Source organism: Alosa sapidissima, chromosome 2 (genome assembly GCF_018492685.1).
Source record: "Alosa sapidissima isolate fAloSap1 chromosome 2, fAloSap1.pri, whole genome shotgun sequence".
Taxonomy (NCBI): Eukaryota; Metazoa; Chordata; class Actinopteri; order Clupeiformes; family Clupeidae; genus Alosa; species Alosa sapidissima.
The window spans coordinates 32270762-32298597 of record NC_055958.1 but is presented as its reverse complement, the minus strand read 5'-3'; the positions used below and the strand labels follow the sequence as shown (position 1 = coordinate 32298597).

Here is a 27836-nt window from a genome sequence, read left to right as displayed (position 1 = left end):
TGGGTTTTCTACAGTCCATAGGCCGAGGCTGTTATTTTATGGTAGCTTATGTCCAACACCACAGCAAATGTTTGAAAGCTCATTTGATCAGAATAGCCAACTTTTGAGGGGATGTTGCTTGATGAGTATGCTAGGCCAAGATGGATGGATAGATGGAGAGCCGACCGCTATTTGCTTCAGGCCATATAGCCAGCCATAGCGAGTCTGTGTTTAGCTTTTTCCAACACGACTCCATTTTGAACACTAGAGGGCACCAAATATCCACACTGAACTTTCATTGGGTTATTACACTGAACTTTCATTGGGTTTGACGACTTAGTATTACCAGAAAATAGGAGCTCCATTGTGTTCAACCCAGCATGCATCACATCAAGTCAGATCTGCACAGATCTGCATGAAGACGAACACGCCTAATGTCTATGCCGTAGACGGGCTCTGGTATTACGGTCACACGGGAAGTCACCCACAAATGGCATTATAGCCTACCTGTCTGGGCCAGAAACCAAAGCTTGATATAATAGCCAAGTCTATCATAAACACCGACCTAACCCTATATTTTTTTCACTAGGCATGAATTAATAACATTGTTTGTTATACTGTATAGGCCTAGGCCTACATACGTTTTTTCCATTTAGTTAAAAAAATAGAATTTTCAGTGTCTGCTACAGCTAGGTCTATTCCTATCCTGACACATTTTTTTGATTGTGAGAACTCAAGCAAAAAAGGCTCCTGACTACATGACATCACATCCTGTTCAATTTCTTCATTCTTGTACGTCCGGGAGGGTGGGGTTTAGAGCAGAGGTTGGTGGTAGTGAAACTCTCAGCTCTATGACTTGGAACACACCATTAATGCTCTCGGCAAGATAGCATCAAAGAAAGGGGAGACGTCAAGTGCTTGTTTTGGTAAGGCTCAACAAAAATGTAATTTATAATCTCTGCAACGTGTTTCAGAGTCCTCGTTGTCCTTGCAAAGTATAATGGGAAATTGAGGATAGGCTAGCCTACTGACAGTTAATTGTTCGGAGACATATTTCGTTGATTATAGACAGCGTCACTTGAATGACATTTCAAAAGCCCATTGTGTTTTAGAATTTTACAGAGACATCTCTGTACTAGCTATTTTGACCCAATGGAGTGCTGAACGTGTCGGAGAGGCGGGCGCTAACAGGGATGTGGCATAAAAGAGGTGGTTTCTCTCATGTAGCGTCTGTAACGTTCAAGATTATTGTGCAAAATTAGTAGCTTTCATTGCAATTGTCGACTAAGATTAACGTTCTGAAGCAGACTGACAGTTTATTGTTAGAAGCATTGTTAATGTAGTCCCCTGCCTACATCTCAGGAAGAACAATCGAAGTCGCCTGAGCAGGTAGGGACTAGCCTACCCAAGGTCTCGTGTTATAACTTGCAGGAGTTTGTGCATATTTGATCCTGAAGTCTTTTATTAGGATTATATATATATATATGCCTATAATTGTGGCAAAGTAGCATAATGTCTATTGCGACCTCTATACCTACCTATATTCTTGATGATCGAGTATTTTTTTAGTAGGCTATGGCGGGTGGGGGGATCTCCATTCTGATCAAGCATCACGAGACGAAAGTGAATACTGTCCGCTGGACTTTCCCATCTCCGGGCAGCGTGTAGGCCTGCTTTCCCGTAATAAAGGCCATCATTTATTCAGGATCTTTCGCTGTTATCAGTCTGACCGATCAGTTCAGGTTGTGAAGTGTTACTGTGCGCTTTGTGTTTTCATAAATTAGGCTGCACTTTTGGACTTGGCTATACATCACCCACTGGATTTTGCCAACCTCTATAATCTGACACAACATCGACATGGTCAGCTTATTTCAGCTGCTTTGTTTTTCCATAACGTTACACGAATGGGAATAGTCCGTTTATTAGTTGCGTTGTAGAAGACGGAAAATGAAACTATGGAACCGATAGATGAGCGTTATTGTTTCCTGGCTAAATTGTTCAGTGTAGCCTATATGATAAGTCAGATCTGTGTACTGTGTAGCTCTTGGGTCCTGTTGTAGCCTACTTTATAGTAGCTTACTCCGATGTAACATTATTTGCATCCTTAGTTTTTACTCTTTCATTGTGCTGATCCTGGAAAAGTGGCACAAAACTTGTTATTAGTGTGAGTACTGCTACTGTAACTCCTGGTAGTCTAGCTGTTTCTCCCCACTGCTGTAGGTTCCTCAAGTCCATGTCCTTGTCAGGGTGTAACCTGCTTCCCTTGTGAGTTTCCTTTACATGGCCTGGTGTGGAACAGAGGCCTGGACTACTGTTAGTCCCCTTATCAGTGGACTGGGTAGATGGGAGGGGCAGCCACCGACTCAGCACAGCCTGTGGAAAGTACGGTCAGGAGATACTGTAACGAATGCTCAGTGACCAAACAGCATGTTAAGGCTGGATGATATAAGATGGCTTTCAGGCATTGGTTGCAAAGTTTTGTTTCCCCTGTGAAGAGTACTCCTGAGCCAGATGTGCAGTTATGTGCAGAATCATATGTTTAGCCCTCATTTCCCTGTATTAAAATGGACTACGCTCCAATAGCAGAGGTAGACGATGGCTCTGAAATGTTAAGGGCAGTGCAAAGTGAACTGCAGTGTATGGACAGTGTACGGAAGGACAGTGATGTGTCCCACACTGCTTGCTGTAGATTTCAGGTGGACAAACCGGGTGGTTGTCCTTCTCTGGCCTTCAAATGCTGCCTTGTAGTTATTGCTTGCCACCATGGTTCACAACTGAGCATGTGCAACAGGTCTGTGTTTATCCTTAAAATGTAGGGCTGGCTGCCAAGTGGTTTATCCTAACAACAAGGCTTATCTGTGTTTCTGCAGTCAACCTGGTCTAATAACACAACATTTTTAAAAGACACAGTTTTCTTTGTAAGAAACATGCCTAAATATTCAGCGAGGTCTATGTAAATATGTTGGACTATGCACAGCCATGAGGACTGTTAATAATAAAACCTGAACTAGGCCTATTACATAACATGTAAATTAACATGAAATATGTAACATGTAGCCTAATATCACACAAATGATTCAGATGTTATACCATCAGGGAGTGTCAGTTAAATGGATTCCAGACATACGGTGGTTAGAAAGACTCTCTGGTGGGACTTCTAGGTTAATATTTCATTAACATGACAAAAATTGCTATTTGTTTTCTGGGTCGTTGTGGTGGGTAATAAGTATTGTTCTATGGAATGCCCTGGAGGGAGCTAACTTGACCGTGGGGCTTGGCTGTGTGAGTAGGTTCACCAATGTTGCTGTTGACTCTATCGCTTAGGGAAAGAGAAGGTCATGCTAGGTAACAGTATCTGGGAAACCATTTCAGACTTTCAGACCCAATCCAAGCAGAATGATTTGAATGTTTTTCCTTTTAATAAGACTGTGCACAATGGGCGAATGACCTACTGTAAGCCAGGTTCACACCGTCAGTCTCAAATTTCTTGCATATCCATACATAATCTGATTAGCTGCATCTACCATTCAAATGTGGTTTGAAACGGATCTGTGGAAAATTGGGTTTGGTGGAAAATTGAGTTCTTAGTTATTTCAAACAGTAGTTTAGCAGCAGGAGTTGAGGGCAGTAGCCTATATTGTTTTGTGTGGTTTTGTAGTACCTTTAGTCAGTGGTGAGCTATATTGATGGTGTCTTGAGTTATAAATGTTGTCCAAATATCAAGCACCTAGTTTCACAGTATGATATTTCAGACTTGTTGTTGATTAGTGGTGGGATGGTTCATGTTTTGAGAATTATGTGAAGTAGTTTTTGTTTTTATTGTAGACGACGTAGACCATTTAGCCAAGCTGTAAAGACTCGGATAACTGTTTACTTCAAGTAGGTCTATGTTGCACATATCATAGATGTCTTAATAATCTCCTTTGTGTCACTTCTGAGGAATCTCAGACTGCCTAATGCTGTTGGCTGTATGTTTTCCTCTTAAGATTCTATCGGGCTTCTGCCCAGTAGGCCTTAGTAGAATTTTAGAATTTACTAAAAAATAAACAAATAAATAAATAACCTGGGCATTCTGAACATTCCTTCTCACCAGCTCTTCTATCAGATTGTTGCTGACTTCTGCCTAACTAGATAACGCCAGCAGTAGACCTAACACGGTCATACTGTCAGTGGCCTCATTCACATGTTCTTAATATGATAAGCCCTGACCTGCCTGCACGACAGAGTCCAACATAGAAGGCAGGTTAAAGCTCTAACACACATAATGAGCCATCTGGTGTGAGGTGCTTTGTGACGTTAGTTGTGTACAGACGCTAAAAGCTTTCACATGTTTTGGTGAACAATTGAAAGGCAGGGCGATGCTTGTGGGAGTCATAAACCTAACTGCATTTATGAGAAAAGTATGTTTTATAATAGATGCCAAGCACACATACCTTTCAGGGAGATGGAAGCCTTGAGAACACTAAGCATTGCGCCATGGGTGCTTACCTGAATGTGGAACGCTAGAAACCTTTTACAGTATGATGAGTTGTTTTAATGTTCTCTCAAGCTTCCTCCCTCCTGCCTCTTCCTGTTTGACACACTTGTCATACTATAAGGAGCGTTATCTGATGGGAGTTGCTGAAACGGCACAGTGTCAACAGATTCCTATGAGAGAGAGAGAGAGAGAGAGAGAGAGAGAGAGAGAGAGATTGTCCTAGATCACATAAAAGCACTGCACAGCTGAGTGTAATACGCTAGGTTAAAACAAGACTCGGCGTGACGTTACACGGTGGCAAAGCTGCGGCCTGTCACGACAATGTCTCACACAGATAAATCGTTTCTCCATGTAGTCGGAGAGGAGGCATTTCAGAGCTGTCAGTTCGGCTCACTGTTGTTGCTTAGTTCCCCAAACTCGCTGCATTTGACTCTGAACATCAGACTGTACGTCTTATTTCTTTCTTTTTTTTTTTGTCGGCGGAAGAGCAATCCGGTCAATTTGTTCCAGTTTTGTGGGAAAGGGAGGCCTGGGAAGGCTCGTGTGTTTGAGACCGCCTGCCCCCCCCCCCCTCGTTGCTGATGGATTCCCCTGAGCTTTGACCAGCGCCGCCGTCACTGAGGAATCTGGGGTTCACTGGTCGGGCCCTCTCAAGGGAGTGGAACATGCCTCTCCATAACTCACAGGTGTCGCAGCCACTATAGCTGTCTCTGCTTCCCCTCATACGGACACACACACACAGAGACACACAGGCACAGGTTATGAATTCAGGAGGAAGGATGCTACTTGGAAAGTTCCGGAACAAAAGTAAATAAAATAAATGCCTACTTCTTTTTATTCTTGGCAAAGTGTCTCAAAACACTGTCAGAGGGTTTTTGAGAGGGTGGAAAGGGATGAATGCTCTTGACGAAAACATCTGCTCTCTCTCTCTCTCTCTCACTCACTCTCTCTCTCTCTCTTCCTCTTCCTCTCTTCCTCTGTTCTACCCAGTCTTGACTTGCGTACATGCTGCAGATGTCTTCCCTCAGAACGGCCTTGTACGAGTTGGCTGCATGTCCCAGCGTGCTCTGGGAGAAGTTCTGAGGCATTGTGGCACTCCTTGCCGGCCCAGGAAATGTCTAAGCTTATGTCCTAACATTCTATATTTCTATATGTTTCTCAAGTCACAGATCTTGCAGACTATACCGACCTGATTGGGGTGACAGTTCTTTATAGAGCAGATCAAGAGAAACAGAGAAGTCAAAGAAAAGAGAAGTGTTTTTCACCCTGTGCACACTGAAACACACACACACACACACGCACACACACACATACACACACATACACACATACACACACACACACACACTCACACATACACACACACACTCACAGGGTAAGGGTTGTTACTGAAGCTCCTCCTGGCAATGTAATGGCATGCTTTTTGTTTTGTTTTTTCATGAGGAACTCATGAGGATCACGATAAAACAAACACATGCCCTAAGTGTTCACTTCAGTCAATCCAGCTGTTTACATCATACAGAGAGGGTCAGTTTTAAGGAATTCTGGGAAGGTGTTGTACCTGTTATCACCTTCTCCAAGAATGGATTTGATTTGCTGAATGCACTAGCGTTGGAGTGAGGCCATTATTCTAGCATTGTCCTAAATGACCATCGCCCAGCACAGAATCATGAGTCACCGCCTCCTTAAGCCACTGTATTGTTCCACAGGCAAGCAGCACAAGTCTGTGCGCCAGCCCAACTAATCCTGAAGTCTTGGGCAAGGCAGGGCGGACGTATGGATGTATGTCATCATTGTTTTTCAGAGGCCGTCAGGGCGCCCTTGTGTACTGTAATCAGAGAATTACTTTTGTCAGCACTTACCGCCTGTACCCTTAAATGTCAACACTGACGTGCTGAAGTGACTTCCTGTTTTTGGTGTAATGGTGGAATATGCTGGATGTGTATGGTGGGTCAAGTGCAGTGCACACGGTGCTTTTTAGGTGCCAAACCTTTTGCAACTGCTTGCTAACGCAAGATCAATATTACAAAAGTTGTTCGGAAATAATTGTCGCTGTGAGAACAGCACCTACCCATATACCGGTAATAGGCCTACATTAAAAGGTCAGCTTCCACACTTACACGGCATTGTGAACGCACACGCTAGATGTGATCTGTGTGGAGAGAGGTAGGACTCTTGTGAACGCTTGCATGCTGTGTCCATATCAGTGTGTTTCCATTCTCTCTCCTGCCTTATGTTGACCCACTTTACAGTGTGTGTGTGTGTGTGTGTGTGTGTGTGTGCTGAAGTATGCCTGTGACCGCATGCAGAGGGCCTGTAGATAGGAGTGCGGGGGTCTGCTCTGTATTAAAGAGGCCCTTGTGTGTAGGATGTGTGAAGGGCGACTTAGCCCCCCCCCCCCCCCCCTCCTCCTCCTCCTCCCCAATGGACCTCACTCACTCACTCATAGAGACTTACAGACTATAGACTATAAATGACCCTGCTGACCCATTCGACCCAACCCCCTGATTTACCACCCTGGTCTCTTCTCTTCTCTTCTCTTCTCTTCTCTTCTCTTCTCTTCTCTTCTCTTCTTTTTTGTCCTCTCTTCTCGTCTCTTATCGAGAGGGACCAGTGATTTGAGTCACTGTGGTTACCAGGTTGATTGCCATGGCGATCAAATGTTTGGGAAGTCTTGTGTTGTTGTTTTGTTTACACTTTTCAGGGTGTGCTCGCACTAGGCCCAGTTCCAATGTGTCCTTAGTCATTCTGGGTTTGCATTCTGACTTCTGTGTTATTCTCGGTTCTCTATCAGTGATCTCATTGTGGTTGGGGATTCCTGTGTTTAGTTGAACTTCAAGGTTTATATTTCCCTGCTTCTCTTGGCTTTGTTATACATGGTCATTTGACTCTGGACTCTGTGCTGCCCACAGCAAAACTGGGCAGAACTGGAGAGAAAGAGGAATCTGGAGAATATTGTACTAAACGCGAAGATTTGTTTTGTCTGCCAGTTCAGTAAATGCAATGATATGGACAAGGCAAGCAAATGTTCATGGCTGTGTCTCTCTCTCTCTCTCTCTCTCTCTCTCTCTCTCTCTCTCTCTCTCTCTCTCTCTCTCTCTCTCTCTCGCACGCTCCCTCTTTCTCTCTCTCTCTCTCTCTCTCTCTCTCTCTCTCTCTCTCGCACGCTCCCTCTTTCTCTCTCTCTCGCTCGCCCAGTATGGGTGTATAAGACAAACACACATTTTGAGCAGATATCAGACTGTTTAAATAATGCAAAGAGGAAGATAGAGAGAAGGAAATGGTGATGCTAGGACGAGGCTTGTTTTTGTGAGTGCAGGGACTCCGTAATCACATCCACATGAACACTGGAAGAGATTTTGTGACACTAACACGGTAATGCGCTCGGACTGATAATGGCCCAAAGCCAGAGGTAACGACGACAGCATGCAGCAGCAGACCTCATCTCAATATTATTTTTTTCTGTGCGTTTCATTTCGCCTGGTCAGCGTGTGTGCGTGCGTGCGTGCGTGCGTGCGTGCGTGCGTGGCTCCCCCATTCCCTCTTGGCCGAAGGAGGGCTCTCCTGCTGTTTATATTGCTTGGGTGCTGGAGAATGTTCAACGAAAACATTCTTACACAAATGTATTTTCAGTATCCATATAGACCCCGTGGCACTTTTTATTAAGAGACACACAGACATAAGGCTATTTAGTATCACACACACACACACACACACACACACACACACAACATATCTTCTCTCCTTTCTTTCTCTCTCTCTCTCACAGGCCCACAGTAAGCCCCTAATTCGTCTCTCCCCACACTCCCTCCATCTCTCAATGGCTCTCTCTGTGCTGTGGTAGGTGGCGATGCTTAGTATGCCGTTGGTGTCATCCAAGAGTGAAGCGCCACACAGGAAATACCTCCTCTTCTCCATTTCCTGTCGTTTAGGCTCTGTGTCTTTTTCCCCTCAGTCTGTGTGTCTGTGTGCCGCAAGGCCAGTCCCTCCTGAGCTTTTGCTATGAAAAGAATTTAAAAAAGAAAGATAAAAGGAACATTTTGCGGCTCCATGCTTAAACCTCGGGAGGCCTGCCCAGGCGCTATTGCTCCACTCTGCTCCACTGAGCAGGCTCATTCAGAAGCCGCTAATTACTCAGTCTGTCTGCTTTTGATACTGGGGTGTATCTTCTTATTGAAAAGACTATAAAGGCATCCAATTGAATCAGTGTGTGCGCGTGTGTGCATAGGTGTGTGTGCGTATATGTGTGTGTGTGCGTGCGTGTGTGTGTGTGCGCGTGCGTGTGTGTGTGTGTGTGTGTGTGTGTGTGTGTGTGTGTGCGTGTGCGCGTCTCCCCCGCTTCTTCTTGGCCAAATTAATCGGCGAGTGAAAGTTGTTCTACCCCCTGTGCCCACGGGAGGGTTAGGTTCTCATCAGTACACTCACACAGGAGATTCTCATCAGTACACTCACATAGGAGGGCTCTCCTGCTGTCTATATGCCTTGGGGGCTGGAGAATGTTCTATGAAAACATTCTTACACAAATGTTTGAAACAGTGTGGAGTAAGTTACCCTGGTGCAGTTAGGGGGGCTGCATATTGGCCTGAAATCTCACACGGCCATACATCATGACACAGAAGCTACGATACAGTACACATCACAGTGCATGTTGAATTCTGAATACTGACCATGTCGTTAACAGAGTTCACACTAACAGCTGTTCTTCATAACTCTGTATAACAGCGAAGAAAGCCTTAAAGGAGAAATCCAGCGGTTTGTTGTTCATGTTCATGCCCCCAGAGAGTAGCACTGTAGCTGCCTGGCAGCTACCGACAGTACTCGGTGACCTTGAGAAACGGACATCTATGTGAAAAATTGCCGGAATTCTCCTTTAAGGAATGCACAACTTAAAATTCAGGACCAGGGAACATTTAGGTATACGTATTAAATAATTCTGTTTCTAATCTAAGAGATTTCTTAACTGCAACCTAAAATGATTTTTTTTCTTTTTTGTTAAGTTTTTGTGCTGTATTCTGATGAAATCTGTATCAATACATCAGCGAGGAGTAGGCCTAAAACATCTTTTTTTGAGGACAGCCATATTTGCTTCCACTTCTATTATGGCACCACATAGCTCCAAAACTTGTAGTGTGTGTGTGTGTGTGTGTGTGTGTGTGTGTGTGTGTGTGTGAAACTGCAGTCTTACTGTACACTAGCTGTGCCGGGCTGGGCTACACACAGTATAATGTGCTAGTGTGACCCAGTTTGCCGCATGTCCTCTTTGACTCACCTGGGGGAACCGCCCAGGTCGACCTGCAGTGACCTGCTGGGAAATCACAGCATGTCATTTCCCGGGTGTGCACCAAGAAGGATCTTTCTGCCTTTCGGAACGTACTGGTAGTGTCAGTGGATGCGGTGTACATGCCAAATCCTTGTTCCTGTCCCCTCATCCCATGTCTGCATGAGAGTCGAGGGTGTTGTCGCCTGGTGGTGACCTCTGAACCCCAAACCCAGGTGGAGATGCTAGCAAGTGACTCTATTGACCTGGTCCGTGTATTGTTTAGACGGGAGGGTTGAAGAAGGGATGTTTTTACCATCTGTGAGTGTCGGCTCAGACCCTCTACCCCCCCCCCCCCCCCCCCCTTCCCGCTCAGTCCCAGTCCCTGTGCTGCTTTTCCCATCAGCTCCAGCAGGAAGTCTCCTGTTTGCCAGAGGGTGCGGAGCGAAAGTCATCTGCTTTTCCTGCCACAGGGATTTCTTCCTGTGAGCCTGAGCTTGATGCTCGCTCACTCACTCACTCACTCACTCACTCACTCTAAAAGCTCACACTCTCTCACTATCAGCTCACTCACTCACCCCACAGTGCACTCACTCACTCTCTAACCAGCTGGCTCACTGATAGGATCGCGTAGCCTTGCTCCAGACCTGCTGGAATCCAGCCCAGCGACTGCATCCTGACATGCTGATGAAACCGGAACCCACTCATGCTAATGCACAGTTGCCTTTCAGGAACACAATTCTTCTTGTTCTCCATTCCAGTGGTGGTTCATATCAAAGCTAGTGCAAAGGCACAAACTGTGTGTGTGTGTGTGTGTGTGTGTGTGTGTGGAAAGCTGAGGTTTAACATTTTAATACTCCCTGACTCTCGGCGGTGTTCATGAGATCCCGGCTCATTAAGATAAGCTCGGCCCCATGCTGATCACGCAAAGGAGGGAGATCTTAAAGACCCACCCACCCCCACTCCACTCGCTTTGCTTTCAATTTGCAGCCGTTTCTACATCAGTCTGCCAGGGTCATGGAATTTCTGGAATATCATGGACATTTGATAAAGTCTATTCCAGTCATGGAATATCAGGGAATTGTATCATTTGTGGGGCAAAGTCATGAAATATCAGGGAATATTGTTGTAGCAGTTTAAAAATGCATCAATGCAAATATATGTCCACACAATATTAGTGTATATCTGGTAAATTAGCTTTAGCCTACTGCATGCTTGAGTGGTTATGGTTAGCCCAACTTTGTTTATTCAATGTCCATTTACTCATCTCCCACTCTAAAGAAAGTCACATATTCTTGAGCGCTATGCGGCTACTCTGAAATCTTTGGTCGATGTATTGTATGATTCATTCTATAGTAGGCCATGGAAATTCAGGTTTCAGGTTCATAGTAGGTCAGGGAAAAGTCATGGAATTTGACATTTGACTTAGAGTGGGAACCCTGGTCTGTGGAGTGGGTATGAAAGTAAAGGCATGGTGAATCTCATTCAGTCTCTTCCGCAAACAGATCAAAGTTCTCCTTTTCAACTACGTATTCCCAAATTGTCCCAGAGTGTTTTGTTTTTTGTTGTGTTTTGTTTTTTGTTTTGCTCGTGTTTCTATCCGTTCATGAGAAGCATGGGTTTACCACTGACTGAAATCATGTATTGTTGACCCTCCTTGCTGGAATTCCTCACCCTTTGGCATCGGCACAGCAGGCCTGCACTCTCTCCCCCTCCGGACTGACGTGTGTGTGTGTGCGCGAGTGTGTGTGCGCAAGTGTGTGTGTGTGTGTGTGTGTGTGTGTGTGTGTGTGTGTGTGTGTACGTGTGTGTGTGTGTGTGTGTGTGTGTGTGTGTGTGTCCATATCTGAGTGCTGAGCTCAGTCTAATCTGGCCTGGCGTAGCTCAGTCACCTACCCGTCTCCCTCTGTCTTTTGTCCCGCGCTTATCACTGACCCGACGTGTGTGCTGATTGGACCTCTCTACTCCTCTTGTCCTCTCTTCTCCTCTCTCCATTTCTCCTCTTCCCTCTCCTCTCTTTTCCTTTCCTCTTTCTCTCCTGTCTCTCCTTGTGTTATTAAAGTGTTAACCTTGCTAGGTGGAGCTTTTAATGCTTCTGGGTTTTAGTGGTGCTTTGATAAAGGAGTCCTCCCTCTCGTTTGCCCTGGCCTTCTCCCTATAATATGACCCTCTCTTTCTCTCCCTTTCACTTCCTCCTCCCTCCCTCTCTCCCTCTCTGTCCATTTCCTTCTGCCCCCTTTCTGTCTCTCTCTTCCTCTCCTCTGCCCCTCTCCTTCCCTCTCTCTCCTCCTCTCTGCCCCCTCCTCCTCCCCCTCTCTCTCCTCCTCCTCCTCCTCCCCCTCTCTCTCCTCCTCCCCCTCTCGTCCCCTCGTTATCTCTGGGCCCCTGTGGAGTGGGTGTGAGGGTGGACGGGTCAGTGTTCTGGGTCACCTGTTGACACATTCAGATGAGGGCTTGCCAAGGCTGGGACATGTGTCTTCGTCTCTCTCTCTCTCTTTCTTTTTCTCTCTCTCTCTCTCCTGCGTGCCTGCGTGCGTGTTGAACATCTGAGTCAATGTCATGTGTGTGTGTTTGTGTGTCAGAGACAGAGAGGTGTGTGTGTACTAATAAATGGAGATTTGTGTGAGTAGAGAATCCTGATGAGAGAAACGTGGTTTGCATGCTGCTGCTCTCTCTCTCTCTCTCTCTCTCTCTCTCTCTCTCTCTCTCTCTCTCTCTCTCTCTCTCTCTCTCTCTCTCTCTCTGCCCCGCCCAAACCCCCCCCGTCTCTGGTCCCTCCTGTAGGGGGTCTGTGGCGTCATGTATATTTCAGCAGCCTGAAGCCGTTGGGAGCTGAAGTTGAGTGCTGAATGTAGGTCACCCCAGCAGTCCTGTGATTTCAACTCAGGATGCCCTCCATTTAACCCTCAGTACAGCGTACCCCCACATCACTACCATCCCCCCACATCACTACCCCCCCACACACACACACACACACACACACACACACACACACACACACACACATACCCCCAGCCCCACACACACACACACACACACACACACACACACACACCCACCCAGCCACACACACACAACCACAACCATATGCCCATATACACATATACATCACGCCCACACACACTTAACATACAGAATATTTTTAGCAAACTTGCCATGTCTTGACTCATTGACTTAATTTACCTTTGTGCTCATTGAGACAATAACAAAGGCCGATAGCAGTACACATAAATGCCTCTCTTGAGGTACACTGTTCAGTTCTCCTCAGTAGTCAGGACACACAGCCCTTTACGTCACACACATCGGTTCCTTGATATTATTAAACTGCCTATGTCTCAGGCCTGTGAATACTTGCCTAGAAAAACTCGGCTAACCGCTTTGCATGTAATTGTGTTGGCGAGCCACCCTAGCCAGGGTTTATGTATCAACCTGTAGTGGTGAATGAACCTACTGTGGTTAAGTGTGCGTGTGAGTGCGCTAGTTCACAGCCTCCAAAGGCTGCTGAGGTCAGCAGATTCAAGCGCATAAAGGGCTTCGCTCTCTACACCAGGCAGCAGCTGTGGCGTACCCGGAATCCTCACGGTACTCAAGGTGGTAGTAACAATGAGAGGAAGGCCTGGCAACGACCCCACGACCTCACTTCCTGGGCAGAGAGGAAGCGGAGAGAAAAGTCTTCCCTCCTTTCCTGCACCCGGCTGGCTATGAATGGGATACGAGTTTGTAAAACTGCCAGGGGGCTTAGTGTTGTTAGCATAATGTGCTGATAATGTGGGTCAAATGGATTAAGTAGGCTATGTAGGCTACCAGTGAAATTACCTTTTTACACCAGTAACACTAATGTAGGCTGTTCATTGAAAAATGCTGGAAGAATTTATGCCATCTTTGTGCCAAGTCTTATTCGCTCTGGAATTGAATGTTTCAACAAGCTAATTTGTTTGAGAAATAGTTTTCTTGCCCTTTGTCAAAGCCTTGTATTTTCTTTGACAGCTCTGTCGTCGTGGTGATCTATTGTTATGGTGGCTGATTCTGTGAATCTGTGGTGGCCATATGCCAGAGAAGTCAGTCAATCAGCCCAGTGGGTTGAGGCAGATCAGATAAGGCAGTATTCCCATGAGTCAGCTAGTGGCACCAGGACACACACACACACACACATTCTGCAGTCTGCAGCCTCCCTGATCCTAATGGTCTTGTGTTTCCCATGTATGGTCTCTAAAAAGACACACAGCATGCATGTGCCATTTAAACGCTAACTGTCTGTTCTCCTGTGCTCTCTCTCTCTCTCTCTTTCTCTTTCTCTTTCTCTTTCTCTTTCAATTCAAGGTAGCTTTATTGGCATGACAAATATTTCTTTGCATTGCCAAAGCAGGACATCAAACAATACAATACAGAACATACGATAGATAAGACATTTATACATATAAACGTGTGTGTGTTTGTGCTGAAAATGGTAGGTATTTCATGTGTATTTCATGTCTAATCACTGTCCCTCGCTCTATGGCATTCAGTGACATAATTAGCAGTATGTCTGCTGTCTGTCCTTGCTGTCCAAGTAAGATAGGCAGATTAGGTTGGTAAATTTATCGAAGTAGGTATCTCTAAGTTCATATTTCTTCCACTGAAGAAGAAAGTGCACCTCCGTCTCAACCTCACCTGTCGTACAGTGACCACAGACTCTTTGCTCTCTTGGCAACCATGACTTTCTTAGTCTGCCTTTTTCTATGGCTAGGCTGTGGTCGCTGAGTCTGTATTTTGTCAGGATCTGTCTCTGCTTTAGATCTCTGACAGTAGAGAGATATTCTTCTAATTGGGGGCCAAGCAGCGAAGCTGCGAAGGCACCCATTGTGTTTCTACCTTTTCTTATTATTATTACGCTTCCGCAATGGGAGTCTATGGCAGCCCATAGAACCATCTGGTGAAAAGTTGTGAAATTTGGCACACTGATTAGGGACAGTCCCATGATTCATGTCACCAAGTTTCATGTCGGCAACTCAAACCCTCTAGCGCCACCAACAGGCCAAAGTTGGAAGTGTGTTCACTCACGTAACTTTTGACCCGTAGGTTCAAAAGTCAGGTATCGTTGGAATCCTTGGACCAAGCCGAGTTCAACGCACCCTATGACGTCATTTTCCGCCATGGTGGATTTTCCGCCATTTTGGATTTCATCAAAAACACTTAAAATGTATCGGGGGTCACATACTTTCTCTGATTCCCACCAAATTTTACACAGATCATCTAAAGACCAAGCCTCACAAAAGTTATCACTTTTCGTCTTCGGAAGTATTACCGTTCGCCCGTAACAGCCAATCAAAATTTGCGGCAAAGCCGCCAAACAGGAAGTAAGCTCCAGCAACCCATTCATCTGTCATAACCAAACTTAGTACATGTACTCAGGACCCAATCAGGGGGACGCTCAAGAGGGGGCGCTGTAATTAAGAAACATGCCTTTTGGCCTGTAGCTGCTGTTGTGCTTAGAATTAAAATGCACTAGTGGTTTCAGGTAATACTGTTAGAGGTCCTTAGGCCAACCCAGGCCAACTTGTGATGTCATCATAATTGATTCGGCCGCCATTTTGGATTTAATCAAAAACATCAAAGTTTTCACAGGTCACAAATTTCATCTGATCTTCACCAAAATTGGCACAGACCATCTTCAGACCATAAACTATCAATATATTGCTTTCTGGAACAATTGACAAAAGTAGTCTTCCGTAACAGCCAATCAAAATTGGTGGCGAAGCCGCCAAACAGGAAATAAGCTCATATCTCATCAACCCTACTATGTATCATAACCAAACTTACTACATAGATTCATGACCCCATTAGGAGGACGCACAAAACATTTGGTGACCTTTGACCTGTAGGGCCGCTGTAATTAGCAATATTGCATTTTGATCTATAGTTGCTGATGTGTTTTATCAATCTTTTATTTTTTGATGTGAAACTGATGACAACATGTTCCATCCAGTTCATTCTAATGCGTGCATGCAACGGCAGGGCGGGGTGGGACAGGGTGGGACGGGCAGGGGTGATTAGGTGGAGGGGGCTGGCTGGCGGAGGCGGAAGCAATACTCAGCCCTGTTTCAGCCCAACAAAGTCAGTTATGTTTTGATGTGACACTTGTTGAAAGTGTTGATTGCGGGTGTCTGAGTTCTATCTTGTCGCCGTGGCTACTCCGGCCTATTCTGCTTGGCCCCCTCATTGCTGCTTGCAGCTATATTTCATATTTCGATTTTATGGACATGGTCGATAACATTCTAGTTTGTTTTGTTTTTTTGTTCCAAATATTTTTCTTTAGATTTCTGGATAATCTGGTTGAGATTTAGTCTAAAAGCAGAGCTTGGCTGAGAGAATGTATTAGTATTTGTTAGAGGGGGATTACTTAGTCTCAGTACAAGCTGACTCGGAGGATTCTTGTCGGGGTTCAGATCTTGAGTTTTTGCTGTGATGAAATGCAGTTGTCTCTGGGACTTGTTTGGAGATGCATCCAGAATTTAAGTGCTATCTTTTGTATGTTGATGGCCAATGGGAATCTGCCTAATTCTGCCCTACATGCATTGGTTGGTGTTTTCTTTTGGATTTTTAAAATTAATCGACAGAATTCTGCATGTAGGGATTCTACAGGATGCTTGTCCCATCTAGTGTAGCTGTGCACACTGAGTGGACCCCATACCTCACTTCCATATAGCGCAATAGGCTGGATAACACAGTCAAATATTTTGCACCAAACTTTAATTGGTATGTTTATGTTCCAGAAGTTTCTTTTTATTGCATATAGCGCTCTGTGAGCCTTTTCTTTTAGAGCATTCACTGCCATGCTAAAGCTCCCCGATGCAGTTATGATCAAGCCGAGGTAAGTGTACTGCATCGTGTGATCTAGAGCGGTGCTGCCTAGATTGAAAGGGTATCTGTGTTCCTGACATCTGGGCTTCTTTTGGAATATCATAATGTTTGTCTTTTTTAGATTTACTGTCAGGGCCCAGTGCTGACAGTATTTCTCTAGCAGGTCCAGGTGCTGCTGTAGTTCCTGTACAGTGGGAGACTGTTCCAACTGCACCGCTAACTCATTGATGTAAATATTGAACAGTGTTAGACTGAGGCTACAGCCCTGCCTCACCCCTCTTTTTTTAAGTGAAGTATTCTGTAATTTTGTCGCCAATTTTCACAGCATTTCTGTTTTCAGAGTACATTTTCTTAACTAATTGGTACCCCCTACACCACTTTGTAAAAGTTTATAAAATAGTCCTTCATGCCAGATTGAATCAAATGCTTTTTTGAAATCAACAAAACAAGCAAATATTTTTCCTTTTTGTGTTTGGTTTACATGTTTAGTTATTAGGGTGTGTAGGGTGTAAATGTGGTCCGTAGTGCGGTAATTTGGAAGAAATCCAATTTGACTTTTGCTGAGGACATCATGCTCCTTAAGGAAGGCTACTATTCTTTTGTTGATGATGCTGCTAAACACCTTCCCCAGACTACTGTTCACACAGATGCCTCTGAAATTATTGGGGTCCAATTTATCTCCACTGAAGTTAGATAGATAGATACTTTATTGATCCCCAGGGGAAATTCAAAGTAAGTTAAGGTGAGGTTGAACAATTTGAGTATAGCCCTTTGAGTATGCCTCTCTCTCTCTCTCTCTCTCTCTCTCTCTCTCTCTCTCTCCCGCGCACTTAGTTTGTTCCGACACCAAATAGCTTCTCCCCAGAGGTGCTTAATCGGCAGTGGAAGGCCACCGTGGCCACGAGCACGCCAGGACACTCGGCACTGCCAAAGCCCACTGTCTCAACCACGGGGTGTTCAAGCTCAAGCATGTGCACAGCATGGAACATTACCACTGCCACGGACACGGTTTCAACACAGTGGGAGAAAAGGGATGGATCTGAGGGGCCCAGAGCTGCTTAAACAGCAGGGGCGTGCGGATGGGGAGGGAGTGATGTGGAGTCCTACAGACTCCAGCTTCCTCTCCTTTTCCAATGTGTGTGTGTAGCGTGTGTGGTGGGGTGGTGACATGATCGGGGCCATGTGTGAAGTGACACTCTTTGTGTGAGTGAATTCTACTGAGCTGGTTGGTAGTTAATTGGAAAAGTGGCGATGTGTGTGTGTGTGGGGGGGGGGGTCTTGTGTGTGTGTGTGTGTGTGTGTTGTGCAAATGAGTTCGACTGAGCTGGTCATTGCATGTGTGTTTGCATGTTGTGAATAAGGTGGGAGTGTCAAAGAAAGTAGACAAAGATGTGTGTCACTAGGCTAATTAGAGTAGCGAGAGAAAAGGGGAGAAGAGAGGAGAGGGGTGGAGGAGGAGGAGAGAGGAGAGGAGAAGAGAGGAGAGAGGGATGGAAGAGTAGAAGAGAGGAGAGGAGAAGAGAGGAGAGAGGGATGGAAGAGGAGAAGAGAGGAGAGGAGAAGAGAGGAGAGAGGGATGGAAGAGGAGAAGAGAGGAGAGAGGGATGGAAGAGGAGAAGAGAGGAGAGGGATAGAAGAGGAGAAGAGAGGAGAGAGGGATGGAAGAGGAGAGGAAGGGAGGCTGAAAGATGGGATGAGGCAGAGGGAAAGAGAAAGGACGAGTGGGTCGATTCTTGTAGTGTATCCAACGTAGTGAAGTGATCATGTGATCAATTTGGTATTCTGATACTGATCTTAAGGTGCCTTTTAAACACTGGGAGCAACCAATACAAATACTGTGTGTGTGTGTGTGTGTGTGAGATATTAGGTGTGCAGGCATCGATCTTCATGTACTGTACCTAGTGATGGTCCTACTGGATAGAGAGTATGTGTGCAGTATTTCCCACAGAATTGAATTCTATTTGTGGTGGTAGGTTTGCAAAATTAACCTGAATGCAACAGTTTTTAACAAATTAGTGCAGTGTGGTTATGATTCTAACCAGATTTAAGCACAATTTAGTACAACCAGGAAAATCATTGTGTGGTGGTCAAAGTTGATATTGTGGTGGGCCGCCACAAATAAGTCAATGTATGGGAAACACTGGTGTGTATGTGTGTGTGTGGGGGTGTATGGTATGCAGACTAATTTAAACAAAGCTACAGTGAGCAGTCAGGAATGTGTCACCCTCTTGACCACCGGACAGCGGTGTTCTCTCTGTGTCACTTCACAGCTGAGTGGAGCGGTGACGGCCTTACTGTTATTTGATTTTTGACGACTGCCAGGCTCTGTCTAGAGAACATACGTAACTAACTACAGGCCTTCCAGAACAATCACTGGTGTGTGTGTGTTATTGATGATCATTAATAGTGGTTCAGAGAATAAAAAGTCCTCAACTGAATCTCCCTTGGCTATCAGCAAACACACTCTTTGTTGTCCTCAAAACTGCTAAGCATATTCATTTGTATGAATAAAACCATTTTTTGACTTACTAGACTTATTAGTCTGTAATATTAACACGGCAATGCAATCAGCCTCTTATTCTGTGAGTTTAGTGTTAGATGTAATGTGTGACAATCGTTGTTGATCTCCTAGTGGTCTGGAGTGTACACTGACGTGTGTGATGTTCCCCAACTCTCACCCAGTTCCCAGGCTCCTTTGCTCTCATGTGTCTCTCTCTCTCTCTCTCTCTCTCTCTCTGGGCACCCGTGACGATTAGCGATCAATAACATCCGCTGGGCCCTCCACTCACTTTGCATCTAATTGATTAGTGTTGATGTTGATGTTCTGCTTCTCTCTCTCTCTCTCTCTCTCTCTCTCTCTCTCTCTCTCTCTCTCTGACTGGATCTATCTAAATCTCTGGTGCTGGAGAGGACCTGGCGAGAGCTCTCCCCTCCTTTTGAAGTCCGGTCTGGTGAACGGGACTTGATTTATTCAAGTCAATTCCCTTTCAGCAGCCAACAGGATGGGTGTCTGTGCCTCTGTGTGGTCAGGATGGGTGTCTGTGCCTCTGATGGGTGTCTGTGCCTCTGTGTGGTCAGGATTAACGCTGCTTCTGATGGACACTCTCTTGTGTAGTCCAGCTGGGTCACTTTAGCTATTTACTTTTTCTCTTTGTTTGTTTGTTGTTGTATTTAACTTTCCACTATGTAAAGGGACCTTGGGTTTAAGAAAGGCTTATTATGTAACTTATTTTATTATTATTGTTATTATTATTATTATTATTATTATTATTATTATTACGGCAAGGGAAGAAGAGCATTAGGGAGCAGGCCTCAAAGACAGAGGGCATCATCATTATATTCACCGTATATTTTTACTCCTACACATAATATATGGTCTATCTATTCCAAGTCCCATTTAGCTATAATAATCATGTAGAGGTCATATTTAGAGAAGCAGTTACAATGCTATGTGTCCCAGTGGTGTCTGCTTCTGTAAGAGGTACAGTACACTGTGAGATACAGTGCAGTGTAATTCTAATGTCAGATATACACAGGAGAGGTGTTAGAAGGGTTGGGGATTTCCCGCAGTAAATTAATTAAGTGTTAAGTGTGCAGTACTGACGACAACTTGTCGACAACAAGTAATCCGGAACCAATTGTAATGTTGGGGAAAGTGCTTTCTCTATTGTTTTGAGGAAATGACGTAAGGCAGGGCTTTGTTTAGTGTGCACTGTTTATAGTTTATAGTCAGGGGGTGCTGGTAGTGTTATGGTTAAGGAGCTGGGCTAGCATGCAAGAGCCTGAAAGTTCCCAGCTTCCACCGTTGTGCCCTTGAAGCAAGGCACAAAATGACCTATAAGACCCTTTTAAGAGAGTTCCATTATCAGCATCATAGTTGGCCCCACAAGGCTTCCGTTTTAACATTCCATATGTTATCTTAATGCAGAGGAAGTAGATTGGGAACCAAATAGAACGTTCAAGCATTGTTTTTGTTTTTATTGTTGAAAGGGTCTATAATCGCTTTGGATAACAGCGTCTGCTAAATGAGTGCAAATGTAAATCATTAGCGTGCGTGTGCAACCCCAGTGTTTACATGCCTGGTGGTGTTGCAGCAGCAGGCTGTGTTTTAATGTAATTCTTGAATTTCCCCTAGGGATCAATAAAGTATATCTATCCATCTATGTGTTTGGGCCTCATTCAGTTGTATTTAGTTTTTCTCTACTCCCGCGCCCCACATCTCACAATGAGCATTGTTTTGGCGTGCTGTGTAAAACTGAAAGCACACATCCACCTCAAGCACCAGTGTTGACTTAAGAGGGAAGTTTGCTCTTGGTGTCACCCTTCCTGTGTCATGACTGCACAGGACTAACGGAATATTACACACTATAGAGTGTATGACTGTTTGTGTCTTTGAGTGCTTTGCATTGAATTACCACTGGACATGGTAACCTGGCAGACCATGGCAGACTTTTTGAGAAAACCTTTTTTTATTTTTCATAAACTGCTGCTTCATAAAACCACACATGGATACGTTCGGAGACTCACAAAAGCCCAACGTCGAATGTTAAGTCATTACACTGCTACCCCAGGCATGGTGGTGACATCTGAAGACATTTGGTTCGAAGTTGACCTCTGTGTTGACCTCTGTGGACTAACCTTTTGCCCCTCTCTCTCTCCCTCTCGTTGACCTGGTCAGGTGGTGACAGTCACAGGAGGAGTTTGGTGGGGGTTTTCTGAGGGTGAACGCGGAGTCTCTCGAGATGGCAGCCAGTAAAAGCAAGAACCAGAGTTCCCTGGCCCTGCACAAGGTCATCATGGTGGGAAGTGGCGGCGTGGGCAAGTCTGCCCTCACCCTCCAGTTCATGTACGACGAGGTGAGCTCCGCCTGAACATCCTCCGTTCACGTTCCGTTCACGTTCCGTACACGTTCCGTACACGTTCACAGGGACATTCCCATTAACACTGACATTTTTGTGTGGGCTTTTTCCCTATTCAAAGGTGTAACTAAACTTCACTAAAGCCGGGGTGGGCATGTGACCACCTAGCTTCACCGTGTAGGCGTATTCTGTGCGTACACTATTATTAGACACTCAGGCAGATATCACACGGCTAAACCATTGTATAGGCTTTTAATATCAAGCCTGATGACTATATGATATGGAAAAACAAGTATATCAGGATTAGGTTTTGCAGTACATAATATAAATAATGGAGAGGCATTTACAGTGTCATCCATCTAAATATGAAGCATAGCGTTATGAATACATGATGCAGTAGAACCATACATAATGTAGAGGGAGAAATGATGCCCTCTCTTTCACTATCTCTGTTTCTTTTTTCATTCTCTCTCTCTCTCTCTCTCTCTCTCTCTCTCTCTCTCTCTCTCTCTCTCTCTCTCTCTCGCTTCTCACTGAGCTCCTCTAACCCTTAAATATGCCTATTCTGGTTGAACGGAGCAAGAGCACAGCGGTCCAAGAGCACTCCAAAACAAACAAACTAACACACAACAAAACATGCATTATGCATATGCTATTTTCTAATGAATTATGTAGAGGTTTAGGACATTGGAAATTCATTGTGGAAAAAATATTTGTAGTCCAGTCAAGCAGTGAAAAGTGTAAACACCCTGCTCTCAATGGGCAGTGTAACTTTTCCAAATGGACTGAGTTGATTCTCTTGGCAGTTTTAATGCATATTTGTAGTATATTGAGAAACTGAACTGTGGCTATGTGCCTTGGATACCATTACTGACCCATCTCTCTCTCTTGCGCTCTCTCTCTCTCTTTCTCTTTCTCAACCTCTTTCTCTCATTTTCTCTCTTTCTTTCTTTCTCTCTCAAATTCAATCAGTCACTAATGCTTGCTAACAAAGTGAATGCTGGGTCTGCTTCCATCCAGTTAAATGGTCTCATAAAGGCTTATGTTACCCTACGGCCACTGCGCTCCTTCAAGAAAAGCCAATGGTGGAACAACCTGCCAAGTGCCACCAGAGCAGGGGCGTCCCTCTCTATCTTCAAGAAATTCTTAAAGACTAATTCTTCTAACAAACACTTCTAACAACCTGACACACCTAACATGTACTTTCCATGCATTCCCTTTCTCCCTCCTCTCCTCTTCACTCCTCTCCTCTTCCCTCTCTTTCCTCCTCTCCTCTCCTCTTCCCTCTCTTCCCTCCTCTACCTCCTTCCTCTCCTCTTCCCTCCTCTACCTCCTTCTTCTACCACTCTCCTCCATACTTTGACTAGTTAGTATAATGTCTGCATCCTCCAGTACTAGTATTGACTAATGCGGTAGTAATTCATATTAGCTAAGATCTTTGCACTAGTACTAGGATTGACTAATGCAGTAGTAGTTCCTATTAGCTAAGATCTCTGCACTAGTACTAGTATTGACTAATGCGATAGTAATTCCTAACTAAAATCTCTGCACTAGCACTAGTGTTGACTAATGTGGTAGTAATTCCTAAATAAGATCTAATAAGAAATAATGTGAATAAGTGAATATGTCTCTCTTTCTGTGTGTGTAGTTTGTAGAGGACTATGAGCCCACTAAGGCAGACAGCTACAGGAAGAAGGTGGTGCTGGACGGGGAGGAGGTCCAGATCGACATCCTGGACACGGCGGGCCAGGAGGACTACGCCGCCATCAGGGACAACTACTTCCGCAGCGGAGAGGGGTTCCTGCTAGTCTTCTCCATCACCGAGCACGAGTCCTTCACTGCTACCGCAGAGTTCAGGTCAGTGGAGCGGGGCGCGCGCACACACACACACACACACACACACACACACACACACTCACACTCAGTAGACATAGGTATTCTCTCTTGTTTTGCGCAGCATGGTGTGGCATAAAATGAGACTTGGGCAGTAAATGCACATCACAGCTCCCACTATCCCACATGCATGCTCTCACAGAGATAAGGCTCAGTGTGCATTCAGCCCTGAGAAAAGCAGCACCACATGTGATGCACATGAACACTACTGTGGACACAGACACACACACACACACAATTCCAGTTACTGTAGGTTCACTTGTAGTAAGTGGTAAACAACAACAATAAAACAAGTGCCCTTTGGCTTTGTCTGGCTCTTAGTGCTCTGAGGGGGTTTACCTCTAACTTCGAGGTTTGTCTATAAACCACTGCTGAAGGCTCTGCACTGCTGTGTAGGTGACATTTTTGGGAAAGCCAAACAGACCCAGGGGAAATCTAGACAGGGGGAGTGGAAGCTGGAATTCCATGCGTTCCAAACTGGAATAATATTGACCAGATAATGTGACCCGCTGTGAAATCTCCAGCTGGGCATGTTTGTTGTGGTAGGGGTATTAATTGTTTTGATAATGGGTATAGATTGTTTTGAGTGTGTGTCTGTGTGAGTGTGCATCTGTGTGTGTGTGTGTGTGTTTTGGAGGTATCTTCAATCTGTATGCATTTCAATGTGTATTTTTGTTTCCTTGCATGGGTGTGGTCTTTTGTCTTTGTTCTGTGTGTGTGTGTGTGTCTGTGTGTGTGTACCCATGTTCTTGCATTCAACCATGCATTTCTGTATGTAGACTAGACATGCTTATATGATCACTGTGTGGATATTGTATGTAGACTAGACATGCTTATATGATCACTGTGTGGATATTGTATGTAGACTAGACATGCTTATATGATCGCTGTGTGGATATTGTATGTAGACTAGACATGCTTATATGATCACTGTGTGGATATTGTCTGTGTGTGTTTGTCTACTTACTTGCCTTTTAAAATGTTGTATAAGTACTCATGTGTGTGTTTTGTATACTTAAATTCTTACACATTGGTGTTTATTGCTTGTATTGATTATGTTTGTGTGTTTGTGTGTGTGTGTGTGTGTGTGTGTGTGTGCGTGCGTTCATGTCTGTGCATGCGTTCGTGTATGTGTGCGTGTGTGTGTGTGTGTGTGTGTGTGTGTCCTACAGGGAGCAGATCCTGCGGGTGAAGGCGGAGGAGGATAAGATCCCTCTGCTGCTGGTGGGCAACAAGTCGGACCTGGAGGACCGGCGGCAGGTGATGGTGGACGAGGCGCGGGGGAAGGCAGAGGAGTGGAACGTCCAGTACGTGGAGACTTCCGCCAAGACGCGCGCCAACGTCGACAAGGTACAGCCCCCGCTTGCTTAAGACATTCTATGTGTAGTATTAAAGACCAGGTGGGAGAAGAACACACTTGTCCTTGCCGCTGCTCACGTTGATAGTTTAGACCAGGGGTTTTCAACTGATTGTGAACCAGGGCCCACCATGGTGACTAGTTATGTAACACCAGGACCACCATTGAATAAAAATACTGATTCCCACATTGCAACTACATGACTGAATCCATGGTCAGGGACCACCAGCAATGTCCTCACGGACCACAAGTGGGCCACGGACCACAGGTTGAAAACTGGCTGAAAACCGGTTTCCTCAGGGTCTTAAGAACTCTCAATTTTAGGCCTAAAAAGTCTTAAATACGTCCAGAGATTGCATAGTAGGTCTTAAATATCAATACTCATTTACCACTTCTTATATCGCCTATTTTGACGTTTTTGAAAAAGGCGTTTTGAAAACAGCATTCTTTTGTTTTGTTGAAAACTGCAGAAACCCTGCACTTTTCTTTTCTCTGTCCTTGTGACGCGGAACATGGCTGGAAGCCCCGCGTGGCAAATGCCTTGTCCAGTTAGGGCCATGATTGCCATGGCATTAGATTGACACTCTGTGGCAGAGGGCTGTACACACAGCACACACAGCCTCACTCAGGAAGAGGAAGACTTCCTTCTACTCTCTCGAGGGGGCGGTGAGGTCGTGCACAGACGGAACTCTTCATTTGCATTGAAATGTAGTCACTGGGGGATATTTCACAAAGCAGGGAGGCCATGTTCTCAAGGCCCCTGGGGACAAGCTTTAAGCTTGTCTGTTCACATAAGGCCAAAGGTTTTGTGTTCTGGTTCATTTAGTTAGTGTTCTTTCTGGATACACTTCTGCAATCACAGATATGGTCTGAAGCCAGTTGGCTTTCTTCTCTAGACCGTTTGAGTCTTACTTTCGGCTGTTGTTTTAGAGTCTCTGGTGGAATGTTATCTGAATCATGTCACATAGTTGCGTGTGTCACCGGCGTCCACCCAGCATAGATGCTAATGAAATATTCAAGCATTTAGAAAGTCCACACATCTGTTTTTAACTGTTCTTGTTGTTTTCGTCTCTCTCTCTCTCTCTCTCCCCTCCAAGGTGTTTTTCGACCTCATGAGGGAGGTGAGATCCAAAAAGATGTCGGAAAACAAGGACAAAAACGGCAAGGGAAAGAACAAAAAGAAGAAGAGCTTCAAGGAGAGGTGCTGTTTACTCTAAACGCCTCCCCATGGACCTTACGAGCCCCCCCCAGCAACCCCCTCCAATTCAAACACCACTGAGGAATAAGCTCAACCACAGAGCCTGTTTCATCTGTAAATGACAACAAAAAAAGAAAAATTAGATTTTTTTTTATATATAATGCTTAAGGTAGGTCTCAATGTCTGGTCTCAGCTTTTTTGTTTTTCATTTTAAAAAAAAAAATCCAAATCCAGTTTCTTACTTTTTAAAAATAAGGACAGTGACCACTGTATGTTGACTTTGTGAAAGAAACTGTGGCACTTTAGGGCCTTCGCTGTAACATGGAGGTGACCAACACTAACAGACCCCCCCCTGTAAATGACCCTGCTCGACAAAAAAAAAAAAAGATATTGGTGAAATGTTCCCTCTTCTTTATGGTCTTACCAAATCCATTACACATGCCATATATTAGTTAACTTATGCAAAAGAAAATGTCTTCTGGGTCTTGTCATCAACACTAAAATTCTCGATCGCTTTGCCTGGCTAACAGCAAATCAGCAGGTCGGCCTTTTATTTCCCTTCCTCTGGCTCTAATCTGCTAATGCTAACGCAGAAACGCTAAAGGTCAGTGTCATCGCTTTTATGACCTCACTTCCTCAGTCACGATGCACAGGATGTTGAGTATATTCAAATGCTCGTCCAGCCCAGGAGCCCTCTTGCCCACATAGATGCTGGACGATGCTCGCTCTCTTTCTCTCTCTCTCTGTCTGTCCGTCTCTTAGATGGGAAACATCAGACGAGAAACGCCTTTCTGTACCAAACAGCCTTTGTTTTTGTTTATTTGTCTTTCTTACAGTTGGAGAAATATGTAATCAACCCAGGGTCAGTTTTAGCTTAGCAGCTGACTCTGGTCCAAGTCCTGTCCTGATCTGCCGCTGATCCAACTCTGGTTCTGGTGCAGTTCTTACCCTGAGCCCGATCTGGTATTGAAGCTGCCCTAATCAGGCGGGAATCTAGCCATGATCCTGCTGTGAATTAGATCAGGTGGTCTGATGAATGACCTCCAGATCATGCCCCTTTCCCATTCAGAGTTAGCTGCTTACTGAGAGAGTTTCCAGGAAGCTTAGTTTTTGGCAGAGGCAGGGCAGCTAAGGTGCCGTGCCCCCCCCACCCACCCCCCTCTATTATTAAAGGATGACCGTAACACAGAGGCCTTTCATGGACGCTGAGTTCACTTCTATTCTAAGGTGCTTCAGTTGTGAATGCTGATTTCTGAGAACTTTTGGCCGCACTGGTCACGTTGCTCCCCCTGGTGGCCAAAACAAGATAACAACCTACAGCTGGGAATCGTGGGTTGGAAAGAATTGCTCAAACTGAGTTTTGTAGGAACTTTTTTTCTCCCTTTAAATTTGCCTGAATCATATGCCTCACTTTTTAAAAAGCGCTATTGCCCATCAGACTCTTCACTCCCTTTTGTTGAACTGTGAAATCAAATAGCCTTGCTGATGACCGTCTGTTGCAAGATATTTTTGTAGGAAGCGTGCTATGTTGCCAACATCGTGATGTGATGAAGGTGGCATCCACTCCCAAGATGAGTGCCATTAAGAACAGCAGGTTCTTTTTAGGGAGAACTTTTTTGGGAGTGCATGCCATCAAAAACTGCAAATTCAACTGCAACTGCAGTTGCAAAAATTTTCTGAATGTGTCTGTACAAATGGTTGGACTGTGGTTTCGTCAATCTAACGGATGTGTTGTCTGGCTTTTGTTTGGGAGCCATGTTGAGGTGGTCAGGTTTAGTGTGCCCTGCCTTGTGGAGTTGCAACACTTGTCATTGTACTTGTTTTTATAACTGATTGAGTCTGTTTGCTTGACGTGAGCTTGATGACAATTTATGTTCTTTTTTCTCTCTCGGTCCCTTTTTCTCCCCCTAACTGGCTATTAAAAGGAAAAAGATGTCAAAAACATGTTGCCAAATAAACACTTTTCTTTCTTTGTA

At 44.9% G+C, this 27836-nt stretch overlaps 1 protein-coding gene across 2 annotated transcripts; it reads left to right on the top strand.

Moving 5' to 3' along the window:
* Nucleotides 1-763: 763 nt before the first annotated feature.
* On the top strand, nucleotides 764-27836 carry LOC121688942 (ras-related protein ralB-B). Of its 2 annotated transcripts, none has more exons than XM_042068860.1 (5): nucleotides 764-905; nucleotides 21232-21409; nucleotides 23061-23269; nucleotides 24478-24655; nucleotides 25760-27836. In XM_042068860.1, exons 2-5 carry the CDS (start codon nucleotides 21296-21298, stop codon nucleotides 25877-25879), a joined length of 621 nt encoding a protein of 206 aa, XP_041924794.1. In that variant the 5' UTR covers nucleotides 764-905; nucleotides 21232-21295; the 3' UTR covers nucleotides 25880-27836. The 2 variants fall into 2 exon arrangements, with proteins under 2 accessions (XP_041924794.1, XP_041924801.1); XM_042068867.1 differs by lacking the exon at nucleotides 764-905 and adding an exon at nucleotides 1219-1368.